The 27423-nt window shown below is 39.1% G+C and overlaps 2 protein-coding genes across 2 annotated transcripts; one reads left to right on the forward strand and one right to left on the reverse strand.

Moving 5' to 3' along the window:
- The first annotated feature begins 14307 nt into the window (after window positions 1–14307).
- mtif3 (mitochondrial translational initiation factor 3) lies at window positions 14308–18333 on the forward strand. Its single transcript, XM_081366364.1, has 4 exons — window positions 14308–14513; window positions 15234–15709; window positions 15839–15987; window positions 17490–18333. Exons 2-4 carry the CDS (start codon window positions 15235–15237, stop codon window positions 17724–17726), a joined length of 861 nt encoding a protein of 286 aa, XP_081222490.1. The 5' UTR covers window positions 14308–14513; window position 15234; the 3' UTR covers window positions 17727–18333.
- gtf3aa (general transcription factor IIIAa) lies at window positions 17309–25720 on the reverse strand. Its single transcript, XM_081366363.1, has 9 exons — window positions 25402–25720; window positions 25079–25179; window positions 24905–25001; window positions 23776–23864; window positions 23549–23622; window positions 22811–22891; window positions 22501–22730; window positions 18254–18301; window positions 17309–18126 (listed from the first exon to the last, which is right to left on the reverse strand). Exons 1-9 carry the CDS (start codon window positions 25522–25524, stop codon window positions 17779–17781), a joined length of 1191 nt encoding a protein of 396 aa, XP_081222489.1. The 5' UTR covers window positions 25525–25720; the 3' UTR covers window positions 17309–17778.
- Between the last annotated feature and the right edge of the window lie 1703 nt (window positions 25721–27423).

A 27423-nucleotide genomic window follows, 5' to 3' on the forward strand; every position in this document is an offset into this window, starting at 1 on the left:
CGCACACACACACACACACACACACACACACACACACACACACACACACACACACACACACTGCTACATGACTACATAAATGATGCCACATAGAAACATTTACTGGACAAATGTGTATGCTGAATGTCATATTTTACATATGCATGTTATTATATAACAAACATGCCACTTTTATTACATTATTTTAATTATTTAAATTAATTATTCATTTATTAATGAGTAATAATAACAGGCACTTTGGCAGAATGTCTTCTGTTAGCAAACCTATCATACATCTGGCTTTGCAAAATATGCTTAAGAAGAGCTTTATTTAGAAAGAATATGAGTGATTGTATAATGAGAAATCTGTTAAATAAAAATCATTTTCTCATTTAGGCGTAAAATAAAAATGCATATGATTGATTTGGGTCAGCAAGTCAGCAGTGAATCAGTGCAGGTTATTCCAAAATGAATTTCTTTGTAATTTCAATTATCTTTCAAAATAAATCAGTTTGCTTTGCCTCTAAAACAAAAGAGTAAAATGTACAATGTAAGAGTGAAATGTCATGAATTTTTAAAAAAGCATCACAGAATTCCCACAATGCACTGCTACTTGATGTTTCTTGGCTTCTGGGATCTTTCTCACGTCTTTTTCTTTTATTTAAAGGAATTTAAATCCATTTATTATGTCTTTTGTTTAAAGGAATATTATAAAAGTCTAACAAGGTGGAACATGATGTTAAGGACAAAAACATATATGAATTGATACCACTTGAACAACTATACTCTATTATTATAATTAAGTGTTATTATTATATATATATATTTTTTTTTTACCTTACTCAAGTACTATTGATATTGAATAAAAGATATTGTATGTTATATAAATATATATTTACAAGAGAAAATACCATTATTTTAGTTGTAGCAATTTCATTAAGACATTAAAAGTACAAAATGCATAAGAGTTAAATACAAATAAAGCTCTTTCAATAGAATATGTGGGCTGATTATCATAAAGTATGCACCAGTTTGTTAAAGAACAGAAATGGTTTTGTTTGTTTAAAGGTTTAAAAGCAGAAATTTGAAGCTTTTATTTTTGCTAAAGCACTTTCATTCATCTTTGAGTTTATTTTCAGCAGATTTTTTAAGGTGCATGCTGGACGTATTATAGTTCTGTGGGTGGAGTTCAGTCCGAGTCAAACATGCTTGAATAAGTTTGTATCTCTACGTCCCACCTTTCAATGTCTCTTCATTGTATCTCGATGGAGAAGTAAAGCAAAATAGATTTCTTTTTGATAGCTGCAGTCTGGATCTTCTTTAGAATAGAATAATTAGTGTGTAAAATCAATGCATTACTTTTTAAAAACGTTTAAAAACAGTGACAAATGTGAGGTCAGAGTTGGTTTTAAATGTATGAGGTTTAATGCAATATGTGTAAAAATTAAAGGAAGAGAGAAATTTGGATATTATGATTTATTTATTTTTTCTATAGGCCTATTTTATTCAATATATAAAGACAAACAGAAGCATGTAAAAATGCACAGCATTATAGGAATAACTCACTCATACTCACTATATTTGATTTAAATCACATTGCAAAATAAACAATTTTCCATACGATTCATAATGTATTTAAGGTAACAATGACAAGCTTTCATAGTCTTTACCACAGCATACAAAACACAGACGTGCCAAATGTTTCTTGTGTGGTTAGGGTGAGCAATCTTGAGAAAATTATCATTAAAAAAAATTGAGAATTAAGTAGAGAATGAAGTAGATAATTTGAGAAATTAAGATAATTAGAACCCACTTTAAAATGTTGTGGGTTAGTAATTAGACTAAGCACTTTTTCATTTTACATTTTGTGTTGCATTTAAATGAAATACAGAGAAAGGTGGGTGATTAGTAATTAGACAGGTGGGTAATTTGAATAATGCTTATTTTCAGTGTAGATGAACGTGCTAAAATCATCCTTGCCAATAATGATAAACCCCATGCATTATCAATTTCAATAATGCACATAAATAAAGCAAACCCCATGCATTATCAAAACTATTTCATGCACAGATAAGCTTTAATGATAACATTTGAACGGGTCCATTTTATCTGACTTTCTAGCCTGCTACTTATATTTACACTTATATTTTTTGTTATTGACACTGCTGTCATCTATAACTGCAATTCATATAACCTTAAAAAGATGCATCAATGTAAACTCCTATAAATTAAATACATCCTTTGTGAAGATCTGAATGCATGGAAACATTTTACAATGTGATCGTGTTTCTTTAATAATGTCTTCAGCTTTTATAAAAGTTAAACAAATGTGTGTGTTGTTTGATGTCGGCAAACTGAATGTAACTAGGTCGCCCCCTGTTGATAAACCAAAGCAACAGCAACAGCAGGTCCCGGATCGTGGGACTCTGTTGAAGCTAATGCTTGCAGTCATCTCCGCAGGACTGATTCACCATTAGGTCTACTTTGCTGTAATGTCATTTTAAATTATTGGGGGAAAGGTTCCAGCATCCCCGAAACAGCTGCATTAGTGCGCTAACAGCACTGAAATACACACTTGACAGTTCTCATCCACATCAGCAGTAGCAGCAGCACCAAAGTAATCTGACAACATCTGCTACTATGAATATGGTAGTTTTGAGAGTAGCCTATAGTGTTGATGTGTCAGTATGCATATCTCTTTGTAAGTGAGTGAGTGAGTGCGTGCGTGCGTGAGCGCATAACTGCACAAGAAGACATGCGCGCGCGCGTGTGTGTGTTTGTCTGTCAGTCAGTGCAATCCTTATAAAACCACTTGAAGCAGAGAGAAATGTGATTGGGCATTAGAAACATAAAGGGGAAACAAGGGCAGTAATGAATTTAGGGAAAATGAACCCTAATGGCACTGGCATTACTCGTGTTCCATATAACAAATTATTGGAAATTTGACAAGCACACCAATTTAACTCCTCGTGTCTGCCGGGAGCTCGACGGAGTCCTCTTCGCCTCGCCACAGCAAGACAATTTCGGCTCATTTTCCTATTTATAACAATAGAACCAGCCATTAAGACAAATTAATGTCATTATCAAGTCCCTATGAAAATGACAACTACCGGCGTTTCGAGCAGCTTTAGTGGCTATTCACGATAATGAAATCCGCTGTACAGCTACTGAAAAGAAACACTCCAAGTAATTATTTTCTAGTAGCTTGTTTGTCTGCCGGCCGTTCGTTTGCTTTCAGCTCAATTATCGGTGCGAGCGGTGGCGTGGAGGCGCGGAGAGAGCGGTACGGGCCGCCGAGAGAGAGGCCTAATTGGGCAATTACCGTCCCGTTCCAGGGCTTTTAGCTCGAGCTGAGTGGGGAGAGCGAGCGCGCGGCCCGCAGTACTCCACGGAGCCACACACACACACACACACACACACACACACACAGAGCGCGCGCGCACTCAGATACTCACACAGACAGACGCCAACCGAGAGTGAGACACCCGAACGCCATCATCATCATCATCATCACACCCACATAAAAGTCTGCATAGGACGCTGATAATAGAGACACCTTATGAGAACCCGTGTCAGGCGAAGTAAACTTGCGTTTCACTTTCAAAATAGCACTAAGCTACTGTTTTGTAACGATGCTGAAGGAACTGTAGCTATTACCTGACCTTTACTGTAAAAAAGTGAAACTGTAGTTAACTTAAAGGGTTAGTTAATCCCAAATTATTCCATAATATACTTACCCTAAGGCATCCTGTATATGATTTTCTTCTTTCAGCCACACACAATCGGAGTTAGGCTATGTTAAAAAATATCTTGGCTCTTCAAAGCTTTATAATAGTAGGCTACCTTAGATTAGCCCATTCTCTCTAACGTTGGCCTATGCCAGACTTCTACAAACATTTTGTCATCATAAACATTCTTAAAATCAGATCTGCCTCCAGCCAATAAACAACTGATGGATCAAACCCCGATAGACTGCGTCATACTTATTTTATTTTTCAATAATCTGTTTCTCTCGCATGTACTTCACATTACGAAAGAAAAGATATGAAGTTACCTCCATTACCTACATCAGAGGTCTTCAACTCTGCTCCTGGAGACGCTGCGCCCAAAATCTCGTACTGTATTTGAAACTTACTTCACAACCGTCAAAAAGCTCTATATAGTATGAATGTGTCTATGCTTAAATAAATACTGTTTTCCGCATAGTATAGGGAAGTATTCGATTTCGGAGGCAGCGTCACCGTCCTGCAAAGTTTATTTCTAACCTACTTCAGCAGTGGGATCTGAAAACTTAAGCCCTATTCGGACAGGATTAGTTTTACATGGTTGGATGGAGTAATGTCATTTTACCACAGGACGTCTGTAATATTAATGGCCAGCTCGTACAGGATAAGAAATCTCGGTAAAACTAGCAGAACTGGGAGAGTAACTCGATTTACGCATCGCCGTCACCCTCATGTCGTCATGTGTGTATTACGTTGCTTCCTATCTTGTGCTCAAACACATATAACCTATATTTATGTATCAAACAGTAAGGTCCGGTCGAACGATGTATTAACTCAATTCAGATTGGATTGTGTTGGTAAAAGGCATTTACCTAACGCTAAAAGATGTTTCGTGCCTCTAACAAGTGCTTTCAATCTTCTTTCTGATGTGGTTTTGCCACAGACTTGTCCCAACGTCTAGAACGCAACTGAATGCTTCAAGCGCCTCCATACTTAAAAAAACGTGGAAAACTACTTTTAAACATGGAATATTTACAGCGGGTAAATATGCATGGGATTAGTATTACCTGAGGTAATTTTTCCAGACCATTTTCCAAAAGGTGAAAGTCGCTGTAATCTCTACTGACATCGTCCGTGATGATTACTGAGATGGCACATTCGGACGGGACTAAAATCACTGTGAAACTACCTTACCCCACCTTTCCATGTTAAACTAGTCCCGTCCGAATAGGGCTTTACGCGATGACTTTGAAGGCAACGTTTGCGCAAGAAGGTACCTCACGGTTTGATGATCTACAGCAAAATAGAGGGAGCTTTGGTGTTGTCAATGATGGGTTAACTAAACTACACTCTCTATCCAAAACTAAAAGTACAAGGGGTGGCACTCGCCCCTAAACTTATGTACTAATAGTGTATAATCCTGTCCGCTTCTCGTAACACATAGTGTAAAGAAAAAAACAACAACACCACCAAAAGGGATTACAAAATGACAGGAGAAACAATAGGGAGCATTAAACATAACATATACGGCAAACAAGCAACACAAAAGCTGGTCTCCTAAATTCATCGTGTCCTGTCATCTCGCTCTCGACATCTCTTTATTGTCCCTTTCTCTCATTCATTGCCTTTCTATCTGCTCCTGTTTTGATTTTTTATTCTTTCTTTGTATTTACTCGTTTTACATTTTCCCTCATCCTCTCGCCCTCCCTCTTTCTCTCTCTGGATCAGAGAGCATGTGTTAATTAAACACTCTTTCAGATCATTCTCTGTCTAAAGTGGCTCCAGAGGCAGAAGCCATTAAGTAGAAAGCCCTGCTATCTGCATCTCCCACATTTATTAAAGTGAAATTCATCCTGTAATTACCCGCCTCTGCGTTGCCCCACGTTTGCCACTCACCTCCACCATCAACACCTGCTCGACGCGCCACCTTGTGCTATTTCCCATCATGCCACAGGGCCAATTAGACCTTGCGGACCCCACAAGCCGCTGAGAGCTGGCTAATTATGTTAATACAGAAAAAAAAGGATCATTATGTAAAAATAACAGCTAATGAAACATTACCTTTGATTTTATTTGGATTAAAACAGTTAGAGGCACAATGGTGTAATGATAGTGATTGGCAAGGAAGAATTTCTTTCCCATTTCTTTAGAATTTCAGCTGGGGATTAATTCTTTTTCACTTATGTATAAGATTTTTGGTTGATGAGAGAGAATGAGGAGCAGCAACAATGTGCTTTCCATTTACATTGCATCACAGGTCAGAGGTCACTCTTCCACTGGAATTAGACTCGCGTATGGCCGTTACTGAAAGCCAGGGATTATAAAGTTGTAAATATGGATATTTTTCTTATACAAATATGCATCGTTTTGCTTCAGAAGGCCTTTATTAAACTCCTGGAGCCGTATGGATTACTTTTATGATGGATGGATGGATGGATGGATGCCCTTTTTTGGCTTCAAAATCTTATGTCCTATTCACTCCCATTATAAATCTTGGAAGGATATTTTTGTAATACAACTCTGTTTGTGTTTGGTTGAAAGAAGAAAGTCATATACGCTAGGATGGCTTGAGGGTGAGAATGTGAATAGGGAAATAAATTATAAATCAATATTCCTATGAAATATTAATATTACTATTATGAAAATTTTGCCAATTATTACTCCCATTATTACACTTCTTTTTTCATTCAATAAAAAAATTGTGTAAATTGTTTCCTGTGTATTTCTGTTTTAAAGAGTTAGTTCACCCAAAAATGAAAATTATGTCATTAATGACTCACCCTCATGTTGTTCCAAGACCGTAGACCTCCGTTCATCTTCGGAACACAGTTTAAGATATTTTAGATTTAGTCCGAGAGCTTTCTGTTCCTCCACTGAAAGTCAATGGACGGCATACTGTCCATGTCCAGAAAGGCAATACAGACATCATCAAAGTAGTCCATGTGACATCAGTGGCTCAATCTTAAGTTTATCAAGCGACGAGAATACTTTTTGTGCGCAAAAAGTAAACAAAAATAACGACTTTATTCCACTATTCATTTCCTTCTCTCTGGGCCTCGAGTGAGTTCACGTAGTGTTTTTGCGCAGCACGTCAGTGTTGTACGTCACACGTAGGCTCACTATTGGCCGACGCTGGTCAACAAGACCCCGAGATACTTGAACTCCTCCACTTGAGGCAGGAACTCTCCACCAACCTGAAGCAGGCAAGCCACCCTTTTCCGACTGAGGACCATGGCCTCGGATTTGGAGGTGCTGATTCTCATCCCGGCCGCTTCACATTCGGCTGCAAACCGTCCCAGCGCATGCTGGAGGTCCTGGTTTGATGAGGCCAACACGACCACATCATCCGCGAAGAGCAGAGATGAAATCGTGTGGTCCCCAAACCTGACCCCCTCCGGCCCCTGGCTGCGCCTAGAAATTCTGTCCATAAAAATTATGAACAGAACCGGTGACAAAGGGCAGCCCTGCCGGAGTCCAACACGCACCGGGAACAAGTCTGACTTACTGCTGGCAATACGAACCAAGCTCCTGCTCCGGTCGTACAGGGACCGGATAGCCCTTAGCAAAGGGCCCTGGACCCCATACTCCCGGAGCACCCTCCACAGGCCGCCGCGAGGGACACAGTCGAATGCCTTCTCCAAATCCACAAAGCACATGTGGATTGGTTGGGCAAACTCCCATGAACCCTCCAGCACCCTGTAGAGGGTATAGAGCTGGTCCAGTGTTCCACGACCGGGACGAAAACCACACTGTTCCTCCTGAATCCGAGGTTCTACTATCGGCCGGATTCTCCTCTCCAGTACCCTGGCATAGACTTTCCCAGGGAGGCTGAGAAGTGTGATCCCCCTATAGTTGGAGCACACCCTCCGATCCCCCTTCTTGAAAAGAGGGACCACCACCCCGGTCTACCAGTCCAAAGGTACTGTCCCCGACCGCCACGTGATGTTGCAGAGGCGTGTCAGCCAAGACAGCCCCACAACATCCAGAGACTTGAGGTACTCAGGGCGGATCTCATCCACCCCCGGTGCCTTGCCACCAAGGAGTTTCTTGACTACCTCGGTGACTTCAGCTTGGGTGATGGACGAGTCCGCCTCCGAGCCCTCAGCCTCTGCTTCCTCAATGGAAGACGTGACGGCGGGATTGAGGAGATCCTCAAAGTATTCCTTCCACCGTCCGGTGATATCCCCAGTCGAGGTCAACAGCTGCCCACCTCCACTGTAAACAGCATTGGTAGGGCACTGCTTCCCCCTCCTGAGGCGCCGGACGGTTTGCCAGAATCTCTTCGAGGCCGACCGATAGTCCTTCTCCATGGCCAGGGGCGATTCTAGGATTTTCATTTTAGGGGGGCTCAGCCCCCAGTGAGGATATGATGTAAAAAAAAAAAAAAAAAAAAAAAAAAAAAAAAAAAGTTAGTTTATGGTCTAATGTTCATTATTAAGTAGTTTCATTCATTCATCCAGTAACATGCATATGGCATGGTTTTATTATCACTGTGTTACTGAATGTAAGGTATCTAGGGGGGTTCGGGGGCATGCTCCCCTGAGAAAATTTTGATTTCTCTGATCTACACATGTGCATTTTAAGATGTTTTGAAGGCCAAAAAAATTGGATGACAATAGCTTTAAAACCATGTGCGGGCAGCTGATTTTTCTCACCTCATCAGCATCACACTCTTTTTCTCTTTGTTTTTCTCTTGCTCTGTCTTTTTCCCTCCTTAAGCTGAGCTTTGACTGATTTAGGCTGTTCATTTTTGTCTGTCAGTGAAGAAAGTAAACATAGGGTCAACTGACAGCAGGTTGATTTATGAATCATTTTCTCTGACAAAGCTACCAGGAAAGCTAGGTAACTAAGTCCATCTACAATGAAATATAAATTATTTTATTTTTTAAGCTTTTTAGCCTTTGTAATCAACAATACGGTTGGTTATTCATCAAGTCACCCCGTGAAAATCTATTTAATTTAAAATCATTTAACTAATTAGCTAAACGTGTATTAATGTAACTGTCAATTGGCAATATGATTAATCTGTTCTATATTTATTTCTATTTATTAAAAATAACAACATTAATTTGCCACTTCTATAAATCAAGTACTTAAAAGAAAATCACAAATCCCTTTACTCTACTCTTACTCTAATATGTGTATCATGATACACTCCTCCTGATTCATTATTACTTAATACAAAACTATATTTATTATTCCAAAACAAAATAACTCCACATGATGTCTCTCTCTCTGGGCCATCTAGTGCTTTCAGACAATGATGTGTGTCTTTAATCATTTCTGTGCATGGCAGCATAATGTAATGCCAAAATACAAAATAATATGTTTTAAAGTTTAAAAAGTAAATTAAAATAAATCATGATCGTTTTCTAAAGTATGTTTTCATGGGTGTTAATCGCTTCATTTTTGTAGGAATAAAAAACAACTATCACACTGTGATAAGGGCTGAAGCAGCGAAACGTAGGTATTGGATGAGAAACCGAACCGTCCCGTGTTGCTCCCAATGCTCCAGTAACATTTCATTATGTAAACTGCAATGCATTTATGACAAAGAACTGCACCGATGCAAATGTAATATCATAGCGATCTATCAATAAATGCACTCACGACACACCTTGTACTCTCTGATGTTCACTCTGCTCGGCGCCCCTGCAGATTGAAAAATGCGCTAAATCCAAGCAGACTCAGATAAGGGGAGGAGCCGAAACTTGACGCAGCTTGCCGCCGTTTCAAATGAGTTTTTTTAAAGGGGACTGAAGCGATCAAAAATGTATTAATCAAATATTTTTTAGGGGGGCTGGGCAGAAGTTTAGGGGGGCTGAAGCCCCCCTAAAAAGGGTCTAGTGACGCCCCTGTCCATGGCCTCACCGAACTCCTCCCAGGCCCGAGTTTTTGCCTCCACAACCACCCGGGCTGCAGTCCGCTTGGCCCGTCGGTACCCATCAGCTGCCTCAGGAGTCCCACAAGCCAGCCAGGCCCGATAGGACTCCTTCTTCAGCTTGACGGCATCCCTTACTTCCGGTGTCCACCACCGGGTTTGGGGATTGCCACCTCGACAGGCACCGGAGACCTTACGGCCACAGCTCCGAGTGGCCGCGTTGACAATGGAGGTGGAGAACATGGTCCACTCGGACTCAATATCTCCAACCTCCCTCGGGATCTGGTCGAAGCTCTGTCGGAGGTGGGAGTTGAAGATCTCTCTGACAGGGGATTCGGCCAAGCGTTCCCAACAGACCCTCACAGTACGTTTGGGTCTGCCGAGTCTGTCCAGCTTCCTCCCCCGCCATCGGATCCAACTCACCACCAGGTGGTGATCAGTTGACAGCTCCGCCCCTCTCTTCACCCGAGTGTCCAAGACATACGGCCGGAGGTCGGATGAAACGACTACAAAGTCGATCATCGACCACCGGCCTAGGGTGTCCTGGTGCCATGTGCACTGATGGACACCCTTATGCTTGAACATGGTGTTCGTTATGGACAAGCTGTAACTAGCACAGAAGTCCAATAACAGAACACCACTCGGGTTCAGATCAGGGGGGCCGTTCCTCCCAATCACGCCCCTCCAGGTGTCACTGTCGCTGCCCACGTGGGCGTTGAAGTCCCCCAGTAGAACGATGGAGTCCCCAGTCGGAGCACTTTCCAGCACCCCTCCCAGAGACTCCAAGAAGGCCGGGTACTCTGCACTGCCGTTCGGCCCGTAAGCACAAACGACAGTGAGAGACCTATCCCCGACCCGAAGGCGCAGAGAAGCGACCCTCTCGTTCACCGGGGTAAACTCCAACACATGGCGGCTGAGCTGGGGGGCTATAAGCAAACCCACACCAGCCCGCCGCCTCTCACCATGGGCAACTCCAGAGTGGTGAAGAGTCCATCCTCTCTCGAGGAGTGTGGTTCCAGAGCCCAAGCCGTGCGTAGAGGTGATCCCAACTATCTCTAGTCGGAATCTCTGAACCTCACGCACAACCTCAGGCTCCTTCCCCTCCAGAGAGGTGACATTCCATGTCCCTAGAGCTAGATTCCGCGTCCAGGGATCGGGTTGTCTAGGCCCCCGCCTTCGACTGCCGCCCAATCCACTTAGCACCGGCCCCTTACGGTCCCTCCTGCAGGTGGTGGGTCCACGGGAGGGTGGCCCCACGTCGCTCCTTCGGGCTGAGCCCGGCCGGACCCCATGGGGGGAGGCCCGACCACCAGGCGCTCGCATACGAGCCCCAACCCCGGGCATAATGAAATGATCCTTCACAATAGATAATGCTTTACAGTGAACTCTGGTAGAGAGCTATATCTGGCAATTTATCTGTTCAATAAAATACCATACTCACCTGTTGAGTAATACAAACGCAATCTCCGCATCGCTTTCACAACATTTCAAACCCCTCAGTTCTCGTCATTTATGTTGATTCTTGTTTTATTACGAGCTCTGTTTGCCAGCAGACTCTCCTCTGTTCAGTGTTATTTTGTAACACACGTGATTCTCCGGAGGAGTTTTAGCGACTCCATGTCACACTTTCTCGCTCGTTGTGAAACTAACCTCTGCCACTCACACACCAGACACGCGTTCTCTATTTACGGATACGACGAGACACTCACGGGCGAATGACGCATGTACGCAATTTCCCATGAAAACCATCCTGACGGGTCTAAAACATAAACACTTATAATTTTATTTATCACTTATTTCATTATTATTATTATTATTATTATTTTTTAAAGTTACATAGATTACCTTGCTGTTTAATATCTTAAGTTGCTCATGCTAAATTGCCTAAAATTACTTTTTTAGTTAATTTCAACCTTTTGTGCATTTGATAGTTCAATCAACTTTTAAAAATCCAATGTATAATTTGTTCAAATTCCTAGGAATCCAGAGAAATATCTTAGCCTCTTTAGCTTTAGACATGTCACTCAAAGTACTGTTAATAGTCAAACAAAGATGTGCTCCATGAGTAACAAACAAAGACTCCCTCACAGACACATATAGCCCAAATCTAGCGAGATGCTAAAAAAGAAGGCACTGTTTAGGGTAGTCAGATTCCCCTCTGAGAAGATACTGTGTAACTTCTGTATGGTAACATGCTTTTTGTTTGAAAGGTGTGCCACTATGCAGGGTGCCTGATAGAAGACGTGGTATCCTTGTGCTAATTAGCAAACTAGGAAGCTCCCAAGTCTTGTTCATGAATGCTCTTTCTGCAAGCGCATCTTTCTCCAGGCGCAGTCAAGCGTGTACAATTATCCACCTGCTGCTCGCAGACGCCACTTTTTTTTTTGTCAGCAATCTCCTTTGCAACAAAGTTCTTTCTCCAAACATTTGTGGTTCATGCCCTCGCGGCTTCCTTAATCTAGGGTCTCGTTTGCTGAATAGACTGGAGCTTCATCATTATGCACTTTAGCTCTGTAATAAAGAGCGGCATTGTTCGTTTCTGTGTCAATCTAACTTTTAAAAATACCGTTAAAGAAGAGCATTACATCATATGTACTATCATCAAACGCAAACATTAGCAAATAAATCAAACAATGCATGCAATTATAAAATGTTTTTTTTGCGGCGAGCCGTACACAGTTTCCCAACCCCCACAAAATAAGAAAAGGAATTCTACTGTTCCCTTTTAAATGAATTCAAACTCTTTCTTCGCCTTTCTCTCTAGTCCTGCCTGCTCTTTGAAACTCAAACCTTGTTGATGGTAACATAACAACCGCCTCCGCGATGACCTTTGACCTCAGGCTCTGTGCACTTCCTGTGCCCACTCTCTGATGGGAGGGATCTGTCGCTGCACCTGCGCTTGGGCAGGTGACGGAGGAATTCTGGGAGAAATGCAGTCTTAGAAACACAGCAGCTTCTCTCTGACACGAGGGTTAAAGCCATTGAGAGCAGCAAAGATTAGAGGCTCTTTGTACCCATCAGCGTTAAACAAATTAATCTATTGCTGCTCAGCTGACTGTAAAATCTCTAGATTTACTGTTTCAAGGCCTAAGCCACGGGGTCAACCCATGCCGCCTTTCCCACAATGTCTAAAACACATATTAGAAAGCCTTTACAAAGTTTTTGTCTGCTTTTTAGGAGTTAGTATATAAAAAGAGCTTATGTGTGTGGGTATTAAAAAAGGATTCATCTTTCCCCCACCATATTAAAAAAAAAAAAGGTATACAATCAATCAATCAATAACATATAGATTTACACAACAGTACTGTCCCATTTGGCGTACTATATTAAAAGCTGCAGTGCTGTTTTACCAGGTATAGGATAGAATAAAAATGTAGGACAAAAGTTATTACTTGTATATAGTTGATTATGCAGTAGTAGTTGATTCAGCGAATGGAGGTTTGTAAAAGAGCAGTGTAAAGAGAAGCAGTGAGCGTTATGGTCCGGGTCAAATCGTGTCAACTCGAGTTAAGCACAGACGAGCGCACAGAAACTGACCCACGTGTCCTCTGAGCTCAGTCTTTTATTCAAAGCTCTTTAAGAAGTCTTTATTAGTCTGTTAAAATGGAAATAAACATGTTAAAATGGAAAAAATGTTGTTATTATTATAATTATGCTATTATTATTATTTATATTTGATACATTTGGCGTGTCTAACATTGTGAATTAGGCTACTTACAGTGCTTTCTTACATTGCATTAGATTACATTACAAGGAACTCAAACTTTTAATTAACCTACACTTTTTTCCCTTTATTTTATATTAAAAATATCATCCATAATGCCATATTGAAAATGCCTGCCTGTGAAATGCACCGCACAACACATGTACAATAATGCAACAAAGCATTTTTTTTTTAAAATAGAATAAAAAAGTGAAAAATAATGCGGCATCTCATTTTATAAACCAATGTATTATTTGTTATATTAATCTATATTTTAAGGTCCATTCCTGGGACTCTGTGCCTTTTGTGTCCCCAGTAAAGATCATGATCTTACTGCCTAAAAATGTTGAACAATATCAATTTTAAACCTGTATTAGTCATAAATAACACCATTTGAACTCTAAACATATTGAAGTTGATTAAAAAAATAATTTGAAATATCTAACAGCATTTTGAAACACCTCATGAAAATTTACTAGAGTATTAATAATGTAGTACTTTTAGGCATTTGTATCTGTCCCTATAACAGGATGGACATTTTTTATCTTCCTTTTTTTAAATTTTTTTTAATAAATGGTTACATTTATTTACCCAAGCTTGACCAGAATATTTTTTTCAAATGTTTTAATTTACAGCATCCTATCATGACTACACAGAAATTTATTTTAAAAATTGAGTTTGATATTCTACATTTTATGATGGCCAAAACTCACCGAATACCAGGGATGACCCTTAAAACAAACTCAAAAATCCTTAAACAACTTTTCTTTCTTAATCGGGAATGTAATGGAATTTCGTCTTTATTCGTGCCATATTTTATATCTTCAAAAGGAACTGAGAAAGCACATTTTTCTATTAAGCTGGACTCTTTCCCCTCAGAAGACCCGTAAAGCACTTTACACAACAGCAGCGGCACACCTCCTGATTTCCTGATTTGTATGTTGTTTATTTCTATGTATTTGTATTATTTGTATTTGTATTACTTTTTGCTTAAGTGCGTATCCCGTGATTATTGTTCAATAGAAAAAAAAAAAAAAAAAGCAGCGGCGCCTTTGCGTGACGTCACATGTGTGCGCCAAGATTCATTTATCAGTTAGGAAAGTCAGTCACCTGGCTTTCTAGTTGTATTTATTTTGTGTTTATGACACCGATGTCTGTCTTGAAATCTTTACCTGACTGATACTGATCCACTTTGTACTCGACGTCGGTTCCGTGTCGCTCTAGTGTAAGTAACGTTAGCTTCGGTCAGTTTGGTGTTTGTCGAAGTTCTGAAGAAATCTGTCCAAAACCTTCAAAACGGAGGAACAACCTCTGCTTCTTTTTTGTCCGTTATGAGTAAATGTTGTATGTTTTATATATAGTGTATATTGAATAAGTGTTTGTTTCGTTTCACCAATTTTGTTCACATCTCATTTGCTGTTATTAAATGGCATATATTGACATTATTGCTAAATTGTATGTACTGTAGGTGTAAATGTGTGCATGTGTGTGTTCTTGTTTAACCTACACTGAGAGGTACAAATGTCCCCTCAAAGATAGTAAAATGTGTGATGTTTTTGAAAATGTGAAAATGCAGAAAGCTTTCTGTGATGGTTGGGTTAGCGTAGGGGGATAGAATATACAGTTTAACTTTGTACAATATAAAAATAATTACGTCTATCGAGAGTCCACGTAAAGAAACAAGTTTGTGTGTGTCTGTCCCAAGACATGTAATGGGGAGGGTTTGGGAAAGACAGAGACCTACTCCAGAAAAATCATCGCCAAAAAATTCACAGACAGTCTCTCGTCACCAAGAGTCGTATATGAATGAAATGGTTAATGAATGAATGAATGATTAACATTATAATCGTGGGTATGCAAAGTATTGTTATTTTAGTTGTACGTCTAAACATCATCATTACAGACTCCGATACATCTGTGTAACATCCATGTCCTTGTCTTCTAGGATGTCTCTGGGTTTCCTGAGGTTTGTTTTGAGTCAGGCCCTGAGCCGCAGTCCTCGTCGACCCATCAGCCTGGTCAACTTACCACTGGCAACCAAACCATCAACCCTCAGGCCAGCATGGTGTTGCCATATTGTCCCAGCTTGGCTAAGTATGTCCTTCTCCACAGACACAGAGAGTGGGGGCAAAGACGTGACAGATATCCAGAAGGAGACTAAAAAGCTGGACCCGAAAGCACGAGTCACTTTTGGCAGCGTGGGTAGGAAGATTGGCCTGCGCCATATACAGTTACTGGGTGAGGATGGTGAGGAATTGGGTACAATGCACCGTGCCGAAGTGATACGACTGATGGACCAAACAGGGCTGAAGCTTGTTGCCATAAATGACAATTGTGATCCTCCATTATACAGACTGATGAAAGGGAAACAGATCCACGAAGAGCAGATGAAACTTAGAGACGCACAGAAAGCCAAGAAAGGTGCGTTTCATTCAGGAAATGCACATATTAAAGCTGCTATATTGTAATCGTACTTCTGTGAGAGTCATTAGCAAAGTGTTTGCATTTCATGTTGCAACCTAACCGTACACTGGTTTGGTCTGCATGCAGGGCCCGTCCAATCAAAGGAGCTCAGTTTCTCCTCAGATATTTCCCTTCACGATTTAGACACTAAACTGCGGCAGGTCGTCAGCTGGCTGGAAAAGAAGAACCACGTCAGACTCACTATCAAAGCAAGAGCTGACAGTGGCGCACCACTGGTATGGAAACAAAATAACTCGTGTTTGATTGGTAAATCAGTGCGTTGTTTGAATGCACATTTAATTTCTGTGCTTGTGTTGTTTAAAGTGAATAATGTTCGCAGTTTTGAGTTAAAGAAATGTTCCAGGTTCAGAACAAGCTTTATGATTAGTATTTTACCTGAGCTTGTAAATATAGTAATAACAGTAATATGCTTATGATGGATGTCTATGGGATTAAGTTTACCGGACTGGTTATTATATTTACATTTTGCAGATGCTTTTATCCAAAGTGACTAACAAATAAGGACCAGAGTGAACAATTTATAAGAGCCAACAACTATATACTAGGTTTTGGCATCTTGTTCCACTACAGAATAACAGAGAGGGTGAAGGTCCTGGAAAGTGTCTGTTAAACCTGCTGTTATTAGCCAAAATAAACAGCTCATACTTTCATATCGCTTATATTGAATCTTATATACAAAAATGTGAGTTATTTGAGATGTGAGGCTACCATTCTGAACACTAGTTACTTAGTATAGTTAATTATTTAGTTATACTAGCATAAAAAAGCAAAAAAAGTTATTTCAGATCCTTCCCTTCCGTTTTTAGTACATCGTTGTTGTGTGAACGTACCCTAAAATCACCACATTAGAAATGAAAATAAAGCAAAAAGCAGGCTAAATGTTAACTGGTAAGAACACATTCACTCACCTGAGCTTAAGAATGAAAGGCTATTAGCCTACATTTGATTACCCCGATACAATAGTTACTTTACATATACTGTTTTTATACACTTGCTTGTAGGTTTTAAATTCTATATATGGCACGTTTAATGTCCAACAACAAATATTTTAGCAAAATATATTTTAGTCAGATTTATGGTGCTCCTATTCTATTGCGCTGTGATCAAACGCACAAGTATCTGTCAGAGCATCTGACGGGGCAAACCGTGCTAAACTATACATGTTAACTATATCTTATGGGTTATTTTTAAGCCCTTTAATATAAAGCATGTCACGTTTAGGGCAAATTGCATTATGCGCTTTCCGTGCAGCAGCTCACTCTGTCTCCGGTATTTTTCAAAATACTGTATATCGATATAAGCGGTATTGCATCAATTTTAGTTCTAGATTATAAAATACATTAGGAATTGTGGCTAGAAATGTGTTTATTTTGTATGTGTGTATGTAGTTTGTTCCACTACATTGTCTTGCTCCATAAAATTCCGTTATAATTGCATGATGTTGTCAACAGAGCTTGTATTGACCCTGGAACATTCCTTAAAGTAGGACACAGCCAGAGCTTAAATACTGGAAATATTTGGAATTGAAACAGTGATCCAAGTTTACACATAATTTGTTTATTTATACATAAATTCATGGTATACATTGAAATTAACAAGCAACAAAACAAGTTGCTTTTACAAAAACACTAAAATGCTTTGAAAATGAAGACGGGTACAATTCACTGGTACCTAGATTTTAGGATTTTCCTCAGTTGTATTTTCTTTTTCCAAACAGGATAAAGTCTTAACTCAGATGGTGGAGAGGATATCAGTGCCCATTGGCTTTGTATCAAAACCCTCTGTGGTTCGTGGGGGTCGTGCTGCCATGTGTGTCCTTCGGCTTGCTTCTGCTAAAGAATTGCAGAAAAAGGAAGCAGAGACTTCGAACAAGAATTTAAAACCTGACTTTGAGACCCCAACATCTCCTGGTACCTCCTCTACAGAGGAGCCAAAAGACTTGAAGCAACAGTAAAAATATATGCGACTTTCAATGCAAAAGTATATTTACTTTTGACCATTGGACTCTACAGTAAGAGGGGTTCTAAAAGGTGGACCACCGGATTTGCAGTGTTGTTGAACTCAGAATAAATGGATTTTGATTGGCTGACAACACTCTCAGATTTAATGGTCTCTAAATCAGAACTTTTTAAACTCTGGGAGCAGGTTTCTGGGATGTCTGCTTTTAGGATTGTAAAACTTTGAGAGCTGAATGATTGCAGTTGATCTCTTGATTGAGGATTTGTAGTTGACTCGGACGGGCTAATGTGTGGCACTGAAGATTCATCTGAGTTTGAAGTTTTTGCTTGACGTTTCTTTTTGGGTTTGTGACCACTCAGACGGGATGCCAGGGAACGTTTTGGACGAGGCTTCCGCTGAAAGAGACAAAGAGGGCAGTTATTATCAACACATTTTGCTTCCCTAAATATCAACCACTCAGTTACAACCTAAAGACCAAGTCATAACAAAAATGTCAGTTTCATGAGATCAATAAGTAGTTACCTGTTTCTTTTCAGGATCATGAACCACACCATGGCGCTGTAAACTTTGCTGTGGCAAAAAATAAAATTTAGGCATATTTTAAGAAAGTTCTCACGGTACACTGATTTAATCACAAATCCTGAATATTTTACATCCCAGATCTCCACAAATAAGACAACTGAAATTGGCCAGCTTACTAATTTAACAATTTAATATGATTAAATTAGGAAGCATTAAGAAATATGAGAAGACAATGAAATGGAGCAGGATACAGTGAAAAATTAGCTACAGTCTTTAATAGGGCTGTGCAATTAATTGAATTTCAATTTCAATTTCGATTTTGGCTCCCAATGATCACCAAAATAGTACAATCGAGTAAAAATGATTATTTTGCCATGTTCTGTTTTGAAAGAACGCTCTATTTTTGTTTTGTGTTCTGAATGACGCGCACGCGCACATCCGCCCCTCCCGATGCCATAAACTCTCTCAGCTTGAATGTTTAAACTGATAAGACTTAAAAAGAAGTGAAAATTATCAACTTTAGTTACAATGCAATGCTGGCTCGATTGTGCAACTGACAATTCTGTCATGTCATAGTTCAAAAAGTACAATCAATGTTCAAATTTCGATTTTTTTTAAGAATTGTTGAAAGGTGTCTTTGGTAACACTTTACAATAAGGTTCATTAATTAGCATTAGTTAACTACCTTAGTTAACATGAACTAATATTGAACAATACTTCTACATCATTTATTAATCTTAGTTAATATTAATTTCACCATTTACTAATACGTTATTCAAATTAAAGGTTGTATTTGTTAACATTAATTAATGCACTGTGAACTAACATGAACAAACAATGAACAGCTGTATTTTTTTAACTAACATTAAAAATATGAATAAATACTTTAACAAATGTATTTCTCATTGTTAGTTCATGTTAGTTAATACATTAACTAATGTTAACTAATTGACATTATTGTAAAGTGTTACTGTGTCTTTTTAATAAATGCGACACGTTCCCAAAGTCATGTGAAATAATCATGTTACATAATCGTGATTTCAATACTGACCAAAATAATCGTGATTATGATTTTTTCCATAATCGAGCAGCCCTAGTCTTTAATGCACTTCATAACATGCAGTGAAGCCAGACACGTCTTGACATGGCTGAGAGAGGCTGCACTGAAATGACTCGGCACATTCAACTGTAATATTACACTGTCGGGCGAATTGACTTTTTGCTCATAAATATTTTTTTTATTATTGGTCACCCTTTATGTCTGTGGGTTTTGCAAATATTTAACCAATGAAAAGCATTAAAAAGAGCTAGTGACTAAACCTTGTAACTCCATTGGATCCTCAAACTGTCGGTCAAACCTCATAACTCCACCCACCTCTATCGTGAATGAAGTGCCGCACACAGTTTGGATCATCTCTGCTTGATTGCAATGCAAGGACAAAAAAAATCGTTGTTTGAATGAGTACTGTACTCAAGAAACTGCCTCCTGGTAGGTTTAGTTTAAGCCTAAATTTGGTTCTTGAGTAGCTCTAGTCTTCCTCCAGGAAATCATCTTATTATACTCTGGACTATTAGTCTGGCTTTTCACCAGACCAAGCTCAATCTTTTAAGATTGAACATTAGAACATTAGTCTGGGGAGTCTGCTCTGTATTTTCGACTGCACAAGAGGCGTGATCAACGGGCATAGTTCAGATGACTCTGTACGCAATTGGATAGTCCTTTATCAGACCACCGATCCGGGTGACGTACTTTGCAGTGAAAACTCAGGGCAGGAAACGTGTCAACAAACGTGTTGGTTTGGAGCATTGATCAGCGGTTTGCAGAAGCACCAATGGCATCCAGCGATTTTTGCAGGTTGTCCAAAATAAAACATGAAAGTGAGTGGTATTTACACCCACTCGAGCGATTCGTTTGCTAAACTAAAGAAGCCATTGAGCATCGTCGAGAGGTTAAAAGGAATTGGATTGGATTAAACCCGCCAATAGCGCGCCAGGTGGATAAGCCAGTTTGTGATTGGTCCCCGCAGATTTGTAACGGAAGCAGGATAGAAGAACGTACAGGTTTCCAGCCTGAGCTGCAGGGCGAAAATCAAATCGCCGGCAGATCGGCCTGGGTTTACCCAGTCTACTGGACTATACCAAGTCTATGACTATTTAAAACCATAACAGAGAAAGCAAATTTCTGTTAGATTTAAAAGGTCATTTTATTCTAAGACAAGGCTTAAACTCTGTCCGGGAAACCACCCCTATGGCCCGGTTTAAGCCAGGATTAGGCCTTAGTTCAATTAAGATATTTAAGTAGCTTTTATAAACGTGCCTTAGAAAAAAATATTACTTGTGTGCATCTTGAGACAAAACAGTGGAACTGACATATTTTAAGATATATCAGTGCAAGTTGCTTTCAGTTAAAACAGCTCAAACATGCATTTTAGTCTGGGACTAGACTTAAGCCTGGTCTATGAAACCGGGGGTAAACGTATAACTGCTAACGATTTATGTATGTGAGGAGCGGAGAAGAGTGTCTTATACAGCCTTTGTCACCGAGTTACAGCCAGAACTGTCTTAAATAGCTCTTCATCTTTTATAACATGAGATTTTGACCAAATTACAGAAAAAAAAGAGCACCCACATAGCTACAATAAACTTTATAACCTGCAAGTTAATGAATAAGTAATGCGATGCACTTACTGCCTCAGATGGCCATTCTAATGATGGGAAAAAAATGTGTATATATATAAATTCGATATTCGCTGGTCAAAAACCTTGTAATGACATGCGAATGTCTGACCATATATAAAGCCACCATATTAACTTTGACAACATTGTGTTTAATTACTTTAAAAAAGGTGCTATATCAGCATGACATACAATGTGAAGTTCATGGGACCATAAAATATATCGATACGGTGAAACATTTTTAGGTTCTGTTGGGCCATTTCATTTTGTATGAAGCCTGAACAGATTTAACACTCTTTGAGCATTACTGAAAAACAGTGCTTAACGTAATCTTAACGTTATTTTATTGTTCTGTTGAATATTTAAATTTGGCAGTAAATTAGCTTTGGATCTCAGGAGTTTTTAAAAACGAAAGTAATATCCAGCGTGGTGTACGTTTTGAAACCAGCGGAAATTAGTTAGTGTAGAACCAATACTATTCAGGAAATGAAAAGGAAAAAAAACCCTGTATTTTTAAAATGTTGTCAAAGTATTGTGGCTTTATGTATGGACACACTTGCATGTGTCACTATACTATTATCTTTGTACCAAAATCAAGCTAAAATGGAGTTACGAGTTTTTTACCAGCAAATGTCGGAGATTTGTGTTTCATCCATCATTAGAACTGCACCATCTGAGGCAGTAAGTGCATCGCATTACGTTTTCATATAAAGTTCAATTCAAGCTCTTGTATAAAGTATAGGCCAAAAAAATGAACTGCTGTATGAGGTTTTGCTGACAGTTTGAGGATCCGCTGGAGTTACGAAGTTTATTCGCAAGTTCTTAGCATTTCCATTAGGGCTGTCACTTTTGTGAAAAAATCCTGTTTGATTTTTGAGACATAAGTGTTCATTGAATCGATTGTAAAATCGATTTTCCATGTCTAAAGACGTTTCCATTTTAAACGCCAAATATGGGCTAATCCACGGACAACTAACAGGCATTAGGACGAACGTAAAGAGGCTTGAGACGCGCACAAGTCTGCAATATTCCTGATGATTTATTGGCGTTGAAGTTTCGTGCACAATGACAAACAGGAGTGCAACATTCTCGAAAAACAAGAAGCAGAGTGGACTGCCATAACATCACTGAAAAACATTACCTCAGTCTTCAACATGGCTGTGTTTACGATTAGAAATGTCAAACAAATTTCGCATAAGTAGGCGATTGTAGACCGTAGCCCGAATCTGTATCTGTATGCATGAGACTGTCTGAATACCGGCAGAATTCACAGTTTTGTAGTAAAAAGAGACACATTATGCAGAAGTATAATTTGCTGTTATGTGTGTGTATGTCAGAGACTGCAGTTGCTGTGACGCGCGTTCGCTGCGGGCGTATCGTGACGAGCTGGACGCGCTCCGAGAAAAGACCGTTAAAATCGATTCCCTATTTTCGTTTTCGAAACTTGTGTTGGTTGGTCCGATCGATTGTGCAATCGATTTTCGAATGTAAAGTGACAGCCCTAATTTCCATAAGCGAAAAAAATCCTTGGATTTTAGTTAGTGAGGCAGACGATAGGAAAGCACCGTTACCTTCATGGAAAAGGTCTTGCCACAGCCAGGGTGAGTGCAGTTGAAGAAGCGCTGCTCTTCATGGAAGGACAGTATGTGGCTCTGCAAGTTGAAGGCAGTGGTGTATGAGCGGGAACATCCGTCTCTGGGGCAGTGGAAGACCAGGCGCTCTTTAGAGTGAACATGCTGATGCTGCTTCAGGAACCAGCTATCCCTGAATGTTTTCTTACACTGATCACACTGTACCCGGACTGGACACACACACACACCAAGTTATATATTTTGTAACTTTCTATGAGGTTGCATGCAATTGTAAGGCTATTAGGCTTACCTATATGAACTTTGTTGTGGTTAGTCATCTCTGTCCAGTTCTTTCCCACAAATGAGCAGCCGGCAGCCGTGCAAGAATAGCCTGGATCGGGATTTAACACATGAAAGGTCGGGTGATGCACATCCAAAGAGCCACAAAAAGCACCTTTACTTTGTTTTAATTCAAATATGCTAAGATTTTTTACTTGTTACAACAGCATCAAACCTGAGTTTTAATCTGTTAATCTCATAAAGATAGTGTCTACTGGGGATCAGGAGACTGTACGCTTAATTTTGCATTGCAGAAATAAGCTATTTTCTCTGAATCTACGATTCTTCAGCCACAATAGATAAATAACTAACAAAGTCCAGTAAATAGTGTACTTATTTGTGATACAAACCACAAAACCAGTGTGTTTGATTACTATAATACATTCAAATAATATATAATAAATAATATGATAAATACCAGTCCAGTTTGCAATATCAAACTGTCTTGAAGTCTTTGTAGAAATAAAATAAGTGGAAGTGAATGACACTGGAAGCCTCGCAGATTAAAGTTAAATACAGCCTGCTCTTACTTTAAAATAAAGTGGATAACCTATCACACGATTTTTGGACTATGTTAATGTTTTTTTTCTGGAGAGGCCAGGGTATTCTTCAAAAATTCACCTCGCGTTTAAAAGAAAAGAGTCATAAAAATGTGGAATTAACCACTGAACTATTCCTTTATGAACAACAGAACAAGCAGAGAACATACCATTGTGTACCTTCTCATGGCGCTTCAGTTTCCCACGCTGTGAAAAACGTCTCCCGCAGCCTTCATGCGAGCACCTGATGATCAGAGCCAATGAAGAATACACACAACATCAGTCAGACACACCTCAGTTCTAATTCAACTTTTATTATGTTAGTTCACTGAGAAATACTTCAATTAATGACCAAAAAACAAGGAGACATAAGACAAACCAGTGGACAAAGTCTTACAAGAACGGTAGCAGCTGTGTGTGCGTACACTCATGGGTTTTCAGCTGGTTATTCTTCTTGAATGCTTTGCCACATCCTTCAAATATGCACTAAAAACAACACAAATTCACATATATAACATACACCCAAAGCACGAAGGGTTAGTTCACCCAAATATAAAAATTTCGTTCATCTCCGGAACACCGATATCTGTCCCTCCATTGACAGCTACGCAACTACCAATTTGACGCTTCAAAGAGTTCATAAAGAGATCGTAAACTAATCCATATGAATTGAGCGGTTTAGCCCACATTTTCTGAAGAGACTCGATCGCTTTATAAGATTTTTTATGACTTTAACAGATTTTAATTTAGGCTTTTATTCACATAAACTTTCATCAACTCACACATCAGTTGTGGTAAACAGAAGCTTAAAGATGTTCGCTTGATGTGCGAGAACCAATGAGGTTCATTCTTGTGTTACGCATCACGTTTGAGCTTCAGCAAGAACCAATGAGGTTTGTTCTCGCGCTTTAAGCCGGTTCGGTTGAGCTTCTGTTTATGTTCGCTGATCAATGTTTTTCTGTGAATAAAAGCCTAAATTCAATCTGTTCATCATATAAAGCGATCAAGTCTTCAGAAAATATGTACCGAACCACTCAATTCATATGGAATAGTTTAACGATCTCTTTATGAACTTTTTGAAGCGTCAAAGTGGAAGTTGCGTAGCTGTCAATGGAGGGACAGAAAACTCAGATTTCATCAAAAAGATTTTCATTTGTGTTCTGAAGATGAACGAAAGTGAGAATTTTCATTTTTGGGTGAACTAACCCTTTAACATTAGTAGTATCATGATACACTACAGTGAAGGTAATATCATAAAATAATGGTACTGAATGATTTATACACAATGATATAATATTTATATAGCAGTGCTCAACTGTCACATGCTACTTTACACTAGAGTATATTTTAAATTTGTGCATTGTTTTGCATTGTATGCCACTGTTTTCCAGCAAAAGTGTTTAAATATAACTCAATATAGCCATCACCGATTACATTTAAAATGTGTTATTTCAAGCCAACAACATAAATTCAAAACTTCAATTTTTTTTTCTTTTGTCATCTTACATAGGTTTACTTTTACTTACTATGTACTGTTTTGTCTCTTGTCTGTGAATGCGTGAAACATGTTTCTTCAGGTTGGTGTTTGTGGTGAATCCTTCTTTGCATCCGTCCTCCGTGCATCTGTTAACAACAGACACTGCACGAGTAAACGACAGCTTGCCATCTTATTAAACTTAATCTAAAGAAAAGTCACTTACATGTAAGGTCTTTCTCCGGTGTGTGTCAGCGTGTGACGAGCCAGGTGATATTTTGTGCAGAAAGATTTGCTGCAGGCGTTATATTCGCACTTAAATGGCCTCTGCGAAAGAACATGTATCGTTCATAATCACATTAAACTGCATAGAGTCGTGTCGTCTGAACACTTGACAAATGCCATAGCGTTTACATTGATAGGCTATACATTAATTCAACTGAAAACAGCTTTCTGAATGTGACTTACAGGTGCAAACACTGAGCACTTTCCGTGTTATTTATATGGGTTTAATATCTCACAATCCTCAGTCACGTGTTGGTTACTTACCTCCCCTGTATGTTTGCAGAGATGCGCTTCTAGCTTCCATATTCTGTTGTATGACGCTTTACAGTCAGGAAAGGAACAAATAAATGTTGCGCTGGGATGAACATTATTTTCATGCGTTGTCATTTTTTCGGCTATGAGCTACCATGTGTGCGCCTTCATTTTGATCGTCAACGAAACTTCTGACGTCACAAAGAACGTCAACACTACCAGAGAATGTCTAATATGGCGACACTACCACGATCCACCCAGTATGGAACGCCAGTGAGGCCAAAAGCGTAGACAAGTGCATACAACACGAGTGGTTGCTATTATGGAGCGCGGTTTGTGCCAAAAAGAAGGGGGTTAGTGCTAGAGGGGCATACCTAAAGTGGTTTGCGGAACTTTGCACACTGGACGAGAAGCACCTATTCTTTTAAAGGCTTTTTAAAGGACCTTGCAGAAAGGCAGTCTGTCTGTCACTGTTTTTAAATTGATTTAGGACCCAGGTTTTTTATGATGACATTGTTGTTTGAATATGATAAGTGAAAGTGTGTCTATGTATTTACCTGTAAGTGTCTCTGTATCTATTTGAAACCGCGCTGCTGCCACTTGCCAGGACACTCTTGTAAAAGAGATTTTTAATCTCAAAGAGTTGATTATCCTGGTTAAATAAAGGTTTGAATGAAAAAAAAAATGCACCACATATTTAAAATAAGAAAACATTTCAGATTCCTGCATTTTAATGCATTATAATTGCCCCAAATCATTGTTAATGTACATAACTTCATCCTAGTCTGTATTTTATAAAAAAAAGTCTATTTAATGTTATAAACAAGTCTATTTATAAATGTAAAAAATGTTTTACATTTATCCAATAAAATATTTATTAATTTAAATAAATGTATTATGTAAAAAATCGTTTGAAATTACTGAATGAAGACTTGTTTCATCCAGAGTTTTTATAGGACTCTCTTGAATGAATGATTCAATGATATAGATCAAAAATATTTTAAACATTTAACATTTTAGTCACTGGTTGCCACCATCTGGCATAACCATGCAATAGAAACAATCTTTATTTGAAGCGTAACACTAGGCTAGTTTCAAAGACAATTTACTCATTTGATCACTGCCGCAACATCAGTGTTTACATCCAAACTATAAACTTTTATTCCGATACATTTGTTATTATTTGATGTTTGCAATATAGAAATAGAAATACGGTGCAGTTGAAAACACTGTTTGTGAAGCTGTTACAAACATATAGCTTACATGACCGCTGGTCTTTCTGAGTCAGCGGCAGTGCGAAAGCAGTGTGCTCATAATTTCAAGTCAAGTCAAGTCATCTTCATTTATATAGCGCTTTTAACAATGTAGATTGTTCCAAAGCGGCTTTACATTGATAATAGGAAATTACAGTAACATAGATTGTTTTGGCTTTATAGCAGCTCTAGAATAAAGTTATTGTCCAGCTAAATTTAGTTTTGATTGATTCACTTCCGTCACAACGATCATTAGTTATTACCTTAGGGGCCGCTAACACGACACCGTTTTAACAGAAAACTCTTAAGTTCTTTCTGCGCAAACTTCAAAAACGCGAACCCGTGAGAGCGCTGATGGCGTGCACATGCGTATTACGAGTTCAAAGGTTTTGACAAAGCAGAATCATTGTAATTTAGGAATAAGTTTGAGTGCGCATTTGGATTGAGATTGTGATCTTTTAATGATTCATCATACATGCATATGGACCTATAGCCTATGTATTTTTGTATGTCATATTTCAGGCTCAGGCCCGGCCAGCCCACACACATATAAAAATTCAGTGAAGTTATTCGATTTTTGATTCTTGTTTACTCATCCCCCCTGAATGTTTGTTAAATTAACCTTTCACTTTCACACGTAACTTTCAAATATTCTAGCTGACCCCCCAGTGTGAGTTTTTTAAAGGTGACAGTTATTTTAGAACGTATCACCTTATTATTTTCATGGCGACGCGACATGCTTGTCACATGACACACCGCATCCATAATAGCGCTGTATGAC

The sequence above is a fragment of the Scardinius erythrophthalmus genome, assembly GCF_964197995.2.
Source record: "Scardinius erythrophthalmus genome assembly, chromosome: 5".
NCBI lineage: Eukaryota > Metazoa > Chordata > Actinopteri > Cypriniformes > Leuciscidae > Scardinius > Scardinius erythrophthalmus.